General features: G+C 36.5%; 1 protein-coding gene across 2 annotated transcripts in view; it reads right to left on the bottom strand.

The window, feature by feature from the left end:
• Positions 1 to 7999, bottom strand: part of LOC110452419 — a 16652-nt gene extending 8653 nt beyond the window's left edge. For both annotated transcript variants that reach the window (XM_021500930.1, XM_021500940.1), the window contains exons 1-3: positions 7531 to 7999; positions 2805 to 3086; positions 2208 to 2223 (exon numbers count right to left, since the gene is read on the bottom strand). In XM_021500930.1, the coding sequence (XP_021356605.1) occupies positions 2208 to 2223; positions 2805 to 3086; positions 7531 to 7660 (428 nt within the window). In that variant the 5' untranslated portion in view covers positions 7661 to 7999. The remainder of the gene's footprint in view (positions 1 to 2207; positions 2224 to 2804; positions 3087 to 7530) is intronic.
• Between the last annotated feature and the right edge of the window lie 5817 nt (positions 8000 to 13816).

Raw genomic sequence — 13816 nt, 5'->3', positions numbered from 1 at the left:
TGTATGGTGATGTATGTTTACTACACAGGTATGGTGCTGTATGTTAATGATAGAGTTGTTCACCCTCAACCTTAACGCTCTGTAATTAACTATCTCCCTTCTGTTTAATTACCATGTTTTCACCCTATGAGAATATTAACATTCACCAAGACTTGATTTGTTACTGTTTAGGTTATAGAGTTGAATTATCAATATACTTAACTTAAATAGGATGATGACGATGATAAAGATGAATGATGATGATGATGATGATATGTTGATGATGATATTATGATGACAATGAAATTGATTGTGATAATGCTAAATCCATGTCCGTGTGTGTATGTGTGTATGTGTGTTTATGTGTGTTTATGTGTGTATATGTGTGTATATGTGTGTTTATGTGTGTTTATGTGTGTTTATGTGTGTTTATGTGAGAATGCGTGAATGTGCTGTTTATGTATATGTATATGTAATGAAAATCTTGGAAAAATAAAACCGTTACAAAAAATAATTTAAAGAATTATACTGTCCATTCATACATGCGATGTACAAGATTATGCTTCATTCATGATGTTATAATTATTTGGTATTTCATATCACTTATGTATCAATTATACGTTGCTGTGTAGGCTTATGAGCCGTAAGGCTTCAATTTAAATAAACAATACAATACTGACAAATTAAAATATATATATATATATATATATTTAACGTTATTACCTTTTTATAACTTGTTCCTAAGGAAACTAGTGTTATCAGCTAACTAGAATTCGTCATTTTCGGATAGCTTATTCATTGCGCAATTTTGAATTTGTCAATCAAACGGGAAGACGCAATTTTGAATTTGTCTTTCCACAGAATGAATTAAATGTACTCAATTCTTATACATGTATATCTAATACAATTAAGGCCTGGTACATCCTACATTGGCAATACCTCTCACAAACAAAGTGAACTCTACCAAGCTAATTTCCCAGCCTTTTTCTAATTATTACTTATCGTCCAGCGTTCAGTTTTATGTGTATTATGTGATTATGTATTAATATATTTCATATTGTACTATGAATTGTATTTACTATTTCAACACATTTTATTGGACAAAAACAATTGAACAATTGGATGAGACAACAGGCTTAGCCTATATAAGTCTTCTCCTAATATGTCTCTTTAATAATATATTTCTCATATGTAATTTTAAGACTTACCCTTGCGACAAATAAACATTAACATCACGACTAACGGCTGTCTCTACATGAATAATCTACATGTATAGTCATTCTGAAAATAGACGATCTGTTAAGGATGTACTCTTCTGAGGTTTTAATCACGTCCAAGACTTCTCAAAGGTGAGCATCCTTACTATAAACTGTAGGTGACAGCATCTCACTAAATAAAAAAACACCGTCTGCTGTAGACGCTAACAAAGGATGACCCCATAGAATAATGATATAACTATTGAATGGAGGCACCTTAAGGGATATTTCAAATTGGAATACCATCACATGGATACCTAGAAATAACACAATGTATCTTAACAACATGCCAACCAGCGGTATGTAAACATAATACTGTATAAACATAATACTGTATAAACATAATACTGTATAAACATAATGTCATTGTAACGAGAACAGCTACATGTACTATAAGTCCCTCAAAGGTGTCCCTGCATGTAGTCGAAAGTTATGCACAGGAAAGAATGTGTTGTCTCAAATAATGCATTTAAACGCGCTATACCATAATACCATAATAGCAAAAGACGGACCGTTGACATCACCTTGGCGTACACACATAAATGACAGTATGTGTCAATCATAAAGGCAATGGCGGCCATGTTTGATGACCTCACCGACCTGAAGAAGAAACGCGTTACGCATATCTACACATGCGCACTTATGCTCATGTGAAGTTTCATTGTTATCCGGCCAGTAGCTAGGTTGTGAGAGAAATCCCGGCAACCGTACAATGGAAGGAAGAAAAGGAACAAAGAATGATAGCGACAATAAGAAACGAAAAATGTTTTATCAGTCGGGGGACTTCACGAGGAAAGGATTCGAAGTAGGCAGCTGATACAATTTTGAGTCCTGCTTTATCTCAAATTAGTCATAGAACCCCTCATATCTAGGTGAGGATCATTATTTGTAGTCAAAATGGAGCTAACAAGGTTAGAATATCAATAAATAAAAGCTTGTTAATTAGATATACACGTAAATAAATGTACTCACCTGTGGATGTTTTCTTCTGTGTTGACAACAAAATATGCAAAGAAAACAAACCAAATCAGTTATACAGCTTTCGTGAACATTATAGCATACTCCATATAAGTTTGAAAATAAAATAATTTGCAATAGCATTTAAAATGTCTATATTTCGATAGAGAGCCGAAGGACGGTACACTTAATTACGTTAATCGGGTTTAAAATAAGTTCCTTACTGGTGATTCGTATTTCTGCAAGTCCAATTCAAAATACGTATTTTGTTATGCTTACGAAGTAAAAACATACTAAAATGCTTCATTGTTTACCCAAACCACAAGAATATCGAAATCAGCTTACGTCTCCGCCATGTTGATTAAAAAAAGACAGGATTCATAGCAATTTGCTATTGTGTATTTTACCTGTCTTATATAATTAACTATGAATTCCAAACGTGAAGTTTGTCCCCTATTGAGGCCAGGCATTAAGTCAATGGTTCCCTATTCAGGATAACCATAGATAACACATTGAAGGCCGTTAAAAATAATCTTTGATTTCGTCGTGTTGAGTTTTGTGATATGGGTTTATTAAAATTTGGTTTCTTGTTTCACGCCTTGTACAACTTGCCTAGACTCAGTTCGCCTGACCATTCCTTTGATCCCCATAACCTTGACTTCTTTGCGAATATACATTCCGTGTTTTGTTTGATGACGTTAAAGTTGTCAAGGCTTTTAACTATTTCAGCGTCATACGTTACAAACGCAGCAACGGAATTGGCCACATCTTGTTCGAGAACTTCCGGTTTAACTAGTGGGTAGAGTTCGGCAAGGATCTGTTTTGTCGTGAATTCTTTCTGCTGCTTCCTTGATTCTATCACAGCCTTGACAACCCTCGGGATATAGATGGAAGCTATTCAATGAAACAAATAAGATGAATTAGGTAATAAAGAACACATCTGATTGAACAGTTCTGGCCATATATATTTCATAACTTCTACAAACAGTCAACGGATAAACACACAAAAACAACGATTCCGCAAAATGTCGTAGAGTTTTCATTTAGGGTGCCCATGCCGTATTTCCAAGAACCTTGCTGAACCGTAAGTCAACCAATTGAGAATATTATTCATATGAGTGATTTGTCAATATTTTGTATGATACCAATAGTGTATATATATATACAGACATCTGTCAACAATTTCAAATTTCAAATTTGATAAAACCACGGACTTAGATAACTTTTTATGTAAGTATGGACGAACCCCGCACTGTTACAACCTGGATGTAATACCAAACAACCTATCTATTTTGAAATCAGTTTTATCACGGAATTCGAATAGCCAATCCCTGTTATCTAAGTCCGCGATAAAGTTTCCCTATTTCGCAATAGTCCCTCTAATGAATTATTTATGGAACTTTCATTTGAATGAAAGATACACTTTTGCTATATAATCATACTCGTTAGGCTATTCTAATCTTGAACACAAAAGTATTATATATAATGTCATCACATGTGGCAATTTCCCGGAATCCGTATTAGATATAAAAAAAAATGCTGTTATTCGGCTTAAAAATATAATTGCACCACAAAATAAGGATATCGAGATAATTTGTTCTATATCTGACGTCAATGCTGAAGAATGCATGCACAGATAATAAACTGTTACATATGGTTGTCTTTGAAAAATGAAATTATCAAAACAGTGAGATATTATGTACCTAAATGTCAATTAAGTGGTGTATAAATCCGCATATTACACTCATTAAAATATCCCCTTTCAAAGCCGCCCTTCTCTGCATTAAAGCCATTTTGGTCTCCGTGGAGTATGATATATAGATATCTTACACGTATGTATGTACATTACCTCTATATTAAACCCGTATACGTCACATTTTACTTTAAAAGGGGGACATGTTTATCCCGTTACTTTATTGGACCTACATGTAGTACATTGAAGTTCAAATACTCCATTCAATTAGTAATTAATGATGAATTAGTCTTAATAGTTACATTAATTAAGGTTATAATTAACCGAATTAACACTACTAATTAGTTCCTTTGCATGTTTAGAATTGTTTTACATGTAAAATATCTACAATATAACCAGTTTATGAGAATAAAGTATTTGTCATTGTATTTCGCGATTTTACATACAGTCAGAAGTAGCCCGAGTTTCCTCTGGCCCTGACACCAGACTTAGACATTTTAACAGATAGACGCCACACCAGTAATCTACCTGTTAAAATGTTAAAGTCTGGTTTCAGGGCCAGAGGAAACTCGGGATAAGTTGTAGGCAAGTGGTGACTGAATAATCATTAGTAATTAATTTTCACGTTACAAGGTCGGTAGTAGCTTTTGAGATATATTGTATGTGGGTTTTGTTTTTAAAATATTCAGCTAACACAATTATGTTGATATTACGTCATTGCATTTCATGCGTTAACCGGATGTTCATAAAAAAAGTTTCGTAACTAGGACCAGCAATTAATTAAGAAAATAATAAGAGCGTAGCTTTCGGGCGCCTTAGCTCTTTAATGGTAACACATGCGTGCGTAAACAGAGTTGCTTCCCCTTACTACACTTTGCCTTTAATTTTTTTCGTCCGGAATTAATTGTCCAGTGGGGAATTACACAGGAAGTGTATCCTTGAAGCAAAGACAACTGTACTATGTGTTTCAACCCAAACATGAACATCTTCATAAAGTGAAAACAATCTTCTTGTTTTATTACTTGTTTACTAATCAAAAAGTCTATCACATAAAATCTGATACTAACAGGCATGAAACTTCGTTCGTAGATTATCATACTATGACGTCACAAGCACGCCACAATCCATTGGCCTTAATCGGTTATTTCCGGAAGGATGAAAGATAACCGGAAAATTCTGATGTCCGTTACATCGTTGTCGGCGCTTCAAGATTTTTTTCTATTTCAGTTTTTGTGTCTGGCACAAAAAGTAAAGATGGGGATATTTTCTTGAGATCCTTTTTGTCATCAACCAGGTTCTGTTAATATTTCTACCGGGAGATATCTTCAAAAACACGGGCATTAAACCAATAGGTCAACGTGTACATTTATGTTTTCATCATTTAAAAAAATCATCAGCTTTTGATTTGCATTTGTTGAGAATATGAACGAAAAATTTAACATTTTTGAAAGTCTGGTTATAGACTATACATAATTTATTTATGCACCACCACTCGTAAAAGAAACAATGGTTAATGCATTTATGACGAAAATAACAATAATTTTCCAGACAACCAACCCGAGTTCAACGCCCTTTTTCAGCAACGTATTATTTTTTCACAACGCGTGCCGATTTATAACTAGTTACAAACAGAAACTGTTAAATTCTATTTTGCATCATTACCTGTCAAACCTCGGTGACAGTTACACAATTTGATATTCAATACGGTGTTTCAGGATGGAACGGTTATTGAGACTACATATCGATATAACGACGATCTCAGTTACATTAAAGTATACATCAGTATTACAATGTGTTCTTTTGTAATTTTAGTTTACATCTCTATACATTTACTTAAACAGTTAAACAGTTTTTTTCCCAAATTAATCTCAATCAGTCTTTTTGTGCCATGACGGAAGCACGCAGAGGATTTAATTCTTAATGAGGCAGGAAGCTCGAGTGTCCGGAGAAAACCGGCGTGGTCGGGCAAGTGACCGGGATTGAATCCGGTCATCTTGGTGAAGACGAGCGCGCTATCCACTGCGTCACTCTACCCATCATATACGTTAACGTTACGCACAAGAATTAATATCTACTTGAGCTTTGACGTACAGGGCAGTAAATAAGTGAGCTTTGACTGGAAGAAAATGGCGTCATTGATGTTAAAAATACATTGTGAATACAATTTTACCAATCATCAATGATACACAAATCTACATACGGTAAACCGGGGCAAGTTCGGCCACCCCTGATATTTTTGTTTTTGAGATAATATTTACATCTTTAAGGATATTAGCAGTTTAGTTGGATAGGCATTGAACGAAAATGTCGAGGAAAACTCTAAAGTAAAATTACTTAACAGGAGAAAAATACTTTTGAGAGGGTAGAAAGAAAACCATGATCTCGCTTCTAGTTATGAGTTATGAGCTACTTTTTGAAACGGAATTGCTACTTTATTTTACAGTCAAACGTGTAACACACTGACAGCTTCAAATGATAATACATAAAAGCCAAGCCAATCACTCACTACCATATTGCTGTACGATAAGAATTTATTGAAATACCAGTTTTGGTCTGAACAGTTCGGCCAATAATACCGTGGCAAGGTCTGCCCTTGTAGTTAACACATCAAACGTCATAAAATTGGCGGTAAAATCTGATGTTGCATGCTTTATGACGTCATAGTTAAGCTGATTCCAATGGGGGGCGAACTTACCCGAATGCCTGTCCGAACTTACCCCATGGCGGGGCTTGTTCGGCCATCCGATCTTCCGACAGAAAATGTTAAATAATGTTCAAAAATGGACGTGCTGCCATACTTCCTAGAACGGACTTTAATAAAAAATTAAATTAAAAAAGGGCCGAACTTGCCCGGTCTCCCCTATTGTTATGTCGTTAATCTCATTAGAGCTTGTGTTTTATTGTTATTCCTTAACATGTTGACTTATCGCATTCTGAAAGCAGTATTCTGAATCAGTAAATATCAGAGATCAACAAAAGCTACGCTCTTTAAAGGCTTTGCCTTTTCATATTATTTATTATGTTTTCTTGGTCTAATTTCAAAAAAACAATATCAATCCCAAATCAATAAACGCAGGATTTTTACATGTGGACGTTTTTTTATATAAATATGCATGTACTTTCAATATTTGTATATGAAGATAAGGAATTCTTTGTGGGATATAATGTATAATTTAAATAAATTAATACTATGATTAAAAAAGGAATAAGAATGAAATATTGAATGAATGGCAGCATCAGAGAGGAGAAGAGAACGAAGGGAAAAGTGGCCTCCTGCGTGAGGCTACATGATGTCAGAGGGATGAACCCGGGCCACCAAACCCTAGCATCCCTCTTAAAAGATACTGGGGAATAATAATATAAATGATTATTAATTTGAACCTAAAAAGTAAGTACTGTACTAGTAAATCGACTTGCATAGATGTAAAAGCATAAGATTTTCGATATATACGAATAAAACGTGTATATGTATCTGAGGCATTTGATTTCTCCTTTCAAATGGCTGTGAAACCATACCTAATGTAAGAAAGATAACTCTTATAAAACTTCATATATATACACACATGTACACCGTACGTGTACGTGTACATGTTACGCCGGGACAAACAACTTCGCTTCATACACATTTAAAGCCAAAACACTTACCTAGAAACAGAAGCAAAGTAAGAAGCGCCGATAAAGTGAGGTGGATGGTCACAAATGAATACAGGAATAAACCAGCACACGCGACCCGCATACATATTACAACCGTCACAATGTTAACCGTCTCGTTCATTTTGAAGTTCAGCACAAGGCAGTATATTTATACAGATCATAGTCCGACTGCCCTTATCAATATGCCGTATTCTTATGATCATTCCTCAAATATCCGTACAAAACGCTTACATCAGCTGTACATGTTTACACGGCGACGTACGAGTGACGTGTATTTGAGCACGTGTGTAGGCCTTGTTTTCATTGATTACTTCGCATGATGCATTGTCCTTCGTTTGAAACGTTTACGAAGGTAGTTTCTGATAATTATAAATATAAATACGTGCCAAAAGAAACTGATAGGTTGAAATAAAGAACATCAATCATGTTGTACAGCTCCCATGTTAAAGGTTTGTTTACGTTTCTAATGATTTTACTTCCGTCTGTCGAAAACAAGGCGTAGATGGCAATAATGTCGTAAAATACAGATGCTTTCAGACAAAGATATAAATGCACGCGTGCTTTTTGTGCGACGTCAAATTTCACTTTTGAAAAGAAAAATTGTTTTGACCTTTCGTCTTCTTAGAAAAAAAAATATGTACAAAAATGTTAGACGGATTATACAATATATAGACATAACAAATAAACAAGAAGTATGCAGAACATGCATACGATGCATGAATAACTCCTTTTTTGTATTATTATTTATTAAATAATCAATGTCACATCTGTGATAAGAAAACGCGAACTAGAAAGCATTGTGTTTTTCTTAACCCAACGACACACACATTATAGTGGAAGTTATCGCCCTTACCACGAGCATTATCATCGATTGCACGTTTTTATGTCAGTACATGTACTGAAGCGACTTCACTTTCCTGGATACATACATGTACATGCAGGGATAATCCTGGAGGGGGCCATGGGGCCCTTGACCTCTCAACACTGAAATTGACCCCTCCGTGTTCAGACTTTATTTTAATTTTATATAGAATGACCCCCTCTTAATATTGAAATGGACTAAAAATGGCTGAAAATGGCCAACTGTTCTCAAATTCCAGGATGTTCCCTGTACATGTATATGTATCTATTATGACTATATAAAATCCGTAGTATACATTAAATTGACCCGATGCCGGTTTATAGCGAATATATATATTTACTGGTGTAATAAAGCCGGATTACAGAAAAGACATAGTTGGATAAGCCAGAATTGTAGTGTTCTTTTTAAGGAAGAATTTTGCTGGAACCAAAAATTTTGGCCGTCTTAGAAAAAAATCAGGATTGAACAGGATCTCGTTTACAATAAACAGAGTCCAATGTAGATATCATTTTCACTTCTGGTCGATGAATATACACACTAATTCCTCATACAATGTTTGTAAGTCTTGCTGTCAATGTTGATAATTTCGAAGATAAATATCATTGCGAGTGAGCCGCATTTTGATGGCACGATGTCAATTATTTCTATAAGATTTCAATCCCTTTGATAATAATTTCAATAATTTTGAAGATGTAATGAAATTATTCCAATCCTGTGTTTTGTTTTGTTATTGATGTCGATCCTTTGATAAATGAGGGGTCCGCGATGGCCACGTGGTTAAGGCGTCTAACATTCTGCTTTCACAAGGTTCGAAACCTACGTGGGGCAGTCGTCAGGTGGTTTTTCTCCGGGAACTCCGGCTTTCCTCCACACCAAAACGTTGCACGTCCATACAAATGACCATATAATGTTAGGCCGTCACTATTACCACCGGAGTGTCAATAGCCACTGCCGCGCGGCGTGGTTATTGACACTCGGGGCATCTTCAACCCCTTCTTACTTGTAGCCCCTACCTAAAAGTCCCTGTATTTGTTGACTCCTGTAATTGTTAACCCCCTAACCTAATAACCAACCACATTCCTATTCCGACAGCTCTGCAATAGCCCCTGAACCCATTGGCCCTCCTATATTTTAGCCCCCTGCCCANCCCCCGCCCCCAAGCTTTGGTGGTGTCCATCCTGCTGTTGTCTTCATTCCTTGTGGTTTTGTCAGTGCTTGTGTAATGTTCCTCCATGTGGTGTTGTTGTTCCTGGTGTTGCATCACTCCTGGCATAGCATGGTGTCCTTACCAGAAGTGATGACATTTGAGGTGGTGGGGTCCCTTCTACTGCTATTTTCAGTCCTGTTGTGAGACCCCAACAGGACTGATGCTACCACTAGGACGGACAACACCACAGCCCGAGTGTCAATAGCCACTACGATTTTTACTTTCTTCACTTCATGAACCTTTGTTGGAAGTTATACTTTTACTAATTGGACCTTCAAAGTGAGGACATTCATTTAGATCCCACACTTCATAGAACGTCACACCATTTAGCCATAGGACAAATTTTCAGAAAAAATATGATCACTTCCTGGTATTGACACCTGAAAATTTCTTACATCTGTTAATGGCATGTTTTACTTAATACATTTTTTCTGTTAATGTCATGTTTCGGTTAATGTCATGTTTATGTTTATGTCATGTTTATGTTAATGTCATGTTTCACTTTATATCATGTTTTACATGACAAATGAGAAGTGATATTAAGTAGAAAACGCTGTACTGTTGACACACTTGTTGTATTACATTTCTTCCTGTCCTTCAGTGACAATTTTCAATTTTAAAATTGATAAAATTATCATTATTTGGCAACACATTCACTGAAACATACAGATTATATATAAATGCTGTCATAATTTAGCGCTTAAATCGGAATACAAATTGCTGAAATAGGATTATACCACTTACTATTGTCCTGTAGAAGCTGGCTTATTCAGGTGTTAGTATTCTGAAATTAACAACAGACACATGTTTCTCAAGCAGAGCTGCTTACAGTGAATATTTTATTAAAGCATTTTTGTATGAACAAACCGAGATTCACAAAGGCTTGTGCCACTCAACAGCACACAACATAACAAAATTCTGTCAAAAAACATTTAAACAAAGAAATAAAATAAAGTCACTCTAAAGTTTCGTACTTTTTCTTTCTTTTCGTACATCCAGTAGAAGAAAGTTTTCTACAAACTGATATCTACCAGTATAATTTCAGTGGTAAACTATTATCTGTGATACCTGTATTACAGTCACTGTGGTTAACTATTATCTGTGAACATTTCATGAACTATAGTTACCTACAATTGCCTCGGATGCTAAGGAAAACTGTACCAAAAGATATGCTTCATTTACTGAATTTAAAAAAAAATATACCATTGGTATTTTTAAAAAGAGTTATATTCTAATTCGCTTCCCTCAAACGAACATAAATTATTTATCATATAAAACTCCAACTCTTTACCGGGAGTTCGTCCGCCTAGCAACGAGGACGTACATATTTATTCAGGTAAAATTACATGGAAATCGGAAAATGGATCCGTAATCCCAGTGCTGTGCGGGAATTGCTGGCCACTTCGTCTTGTCCTTCATGCTCCAAAATAGCTGTACACAAATCAGGTTGTTTCATTCCCCATGTGAAAGGATTGCTGGAAATATAATGTAACAGCCACCCAAAAACTGAACAAGTACTAACAAGAATGGGCGGGTGGGCGGGAAGTCCGGACTGATCAACAGCTAGGCGAACACAGACACCTGTACGTGTCGCTACTGTCCCAAGCATACCTGTCCCACGTGCACTAGTAGCTGCACGTGCGAGACAAGACACGGACATCCCGTCCACTCGTTTACATAACAATGATAAATATATTTATATTCTAATTCGCTTCCCTCAAACGAACATAAATTATTTATCATATAAAACTCCAACTCTTTACCGGGAGTTCGTCCGCCTAGCAACGAGGACGTACATATTTATTCAGGTAAAATTACATGGAAATCGGAAAATGGATCCGTAATCCCAGTGCTGTGCGGGAATTGCTGGCCACTTCGTCTTGTCCTTCATGCTCCAAAATAGCTGTACACAAATCAGGTTGTTTCATTCCCCATGTGAAAGGATTGCTGGAAATATAATGTAACAGCCACCCAAAAACTGAACAAGTACTAACAAGAATGGGCGGGTGGGCGGGAAGTCCGGACTGATCAACAGCTAGGCGAACACAGACACCTGTACGTGTCGCTACTGTCCCAAGCATACCTGTCTCACGTGCACTAGTAGCTGCACGTGCGAGACAAGACACGGACATCCCGTCCACTCGTTTACATAACAATGATAAATATATTTATATTCTAATTCGCTTCCCTCAAACGAACATAAATTATTTATCATATAAAACTCCAACTCTTTACCGGGAGTTCGTCCGCCTAGCAACGAGGACGTACATATTTATTCAGGTAAAATTACATGGAAATCGGAAAATGGATCCGTAATCCCAGTGCTGTGCGGGAATTGCTGGCCACTTCGTCTTGTCCTTCATGCTCCAAAATAGCTGTACACAAATCAGGTTGTTTCATTCCCCATGTGAAAGGATTGCTGGAAATATAATGTAACAGCCACCCAAAAACTGAACAAGTACTAACAAGAATGGGCGGGTGGGCGGGAAGTCCGGACTGATCAACAGCTAGGCGAACACAGACACCTGTACGTGTCNTCACTTCTCTTTCTTTTTTCAAACGTTTGAAGGAGTTAGCGGACAAGTCATGTTCCTCCCTTATATCGTCCCGTAGACCTTTCAATTTTGCGTCAAGGTAGGTAGTAAATAAGTCCAAAGCCTGGAAGGCGTCGTTATTAGAACTAACTGGTTTTGGGGCCGGAACACTATCCGTAGGACCAATACTATCCCCCTCGGTATTTAACTCGGTCATATCAGCGATAACAAGTACGTCCGGACTGATCGACAGCTAGGCGAACACAGACACCTGTACGTGTCGCTACTGTCCCAAGCATACCTGTCTCACGTGCACTAGTAGCTGCACGTGCGAGACAAGACACGGACATCCCGTCCACTCGTTTACATAACAATGATAAATATATTTGTTTTTCATAAACTCGAAAAAAGTCAAGACAATACACATACACACTGGGTCAAGTACTAGGTACATTTCATCTGCAGGCAAGTGAAAACGTTTGTCGATTTGTCAAGTGGACCAGTGCAAAGTAATCTATTGTATATTACTATATTAACAGAATGTCATTTTAATACTAATTACTGTCACTAATACAGTTTTCATGCTGTTTAAAACACTTAAAATGTCATTAAGTCTATTTCCATGAAATGGACGTGTACCATGCACATATGATGATTTTTGGACCAATTCATTTTATTGCCGGTTTTGTATTATTTCCAAACCTTGTGCCAGAAAGACCTTTTCAAACATTGTGTTCCTGCCCCATTCCGTCTTTGCATATTTCAGAGTTATCTTCTCTTGAGAACAGGTATTGATTGTTACATCACTTGTTTAAGAGAGTAACGTCATCAATTTTTGAAAAAACAACATAATTTTCTCACACAAACCAATGACGTAACAATCAATACCTGCTCCCAAGAGAAGATAACTCCGCAATACGCAAAGACGGAAAAGAATTCAACAAGCATACATATACACCAAAGGAGTAACACCAACACCTACATGTACAACAAGTACTAATTGTAATGAGGGACCACTACAGAAGTCCCCCAAACTGCCCCCATAGTCGCAAAGATGCATCAGAAAAGGATCACAATACCATAATACACCAGCAATGTACATACTTAATTTGACCATCGATTGATTTCTAAATTGCGACGAATCAGAAGCCTCTGTGTGGTTGCTATTGCAACGAAATTCATGTGGTTGAATTCGCAGTCCCCTAATACCCCTATATACCAATTTTCATAAAAATGGAACAATATCTAAAATTTGACCAATCAGATGCTTCCATGTGGTTGCTATGGCAACGTAACCTATGCGGTTGAATTCGCAGTCCCCTAATACCCCTATATACCAATTTTCATAAAAATCAAACAATATCTGAATTTCGACCAATCAGATGCCTCCGTGCCATGTGGTTGTTATGGCAACAATCTGAAAATAAAGACTTTAATGCACAACTACTTATATGCCCATTATTAATCCTGTTAAGTTTCATCAAGATATGACTTATGGTCTTATGAGGAGTTGCCATCAATTTTCGTCATACTTTTATCTCATGCAAGGATTGGTCACCAGTTACTCGAACAGAAAGGCGAACATGTCCAAACATTTGAAAACCATTCATGTGTAATACTACTTGTTGCTATTGGCTATAACAACATTTGTTGTTTGTAGGCCCAGGGATGCTT

This window comes from Mizuhopecten yessoensis, unplaced genomic scaffold (genome assembly GCF_002113885.1).
Source record: "Mizuhopecten yessoensis strain PY_sf001 unplaced genomic scaffold, ASM211388v2 scaffold739, whole genome shotgun sequence".
Taxonomy (NCBI): domain Eukaryota; kingdom Metazoa; phylum Mollusca; class Bivalvia; order Pectinida; family Pectinidae; genus Mizuhopecten; species Mizuhopecten yessoensis.
This window is presented reverse-complemented; position numbering and strand designations above follow the sequence as displayed.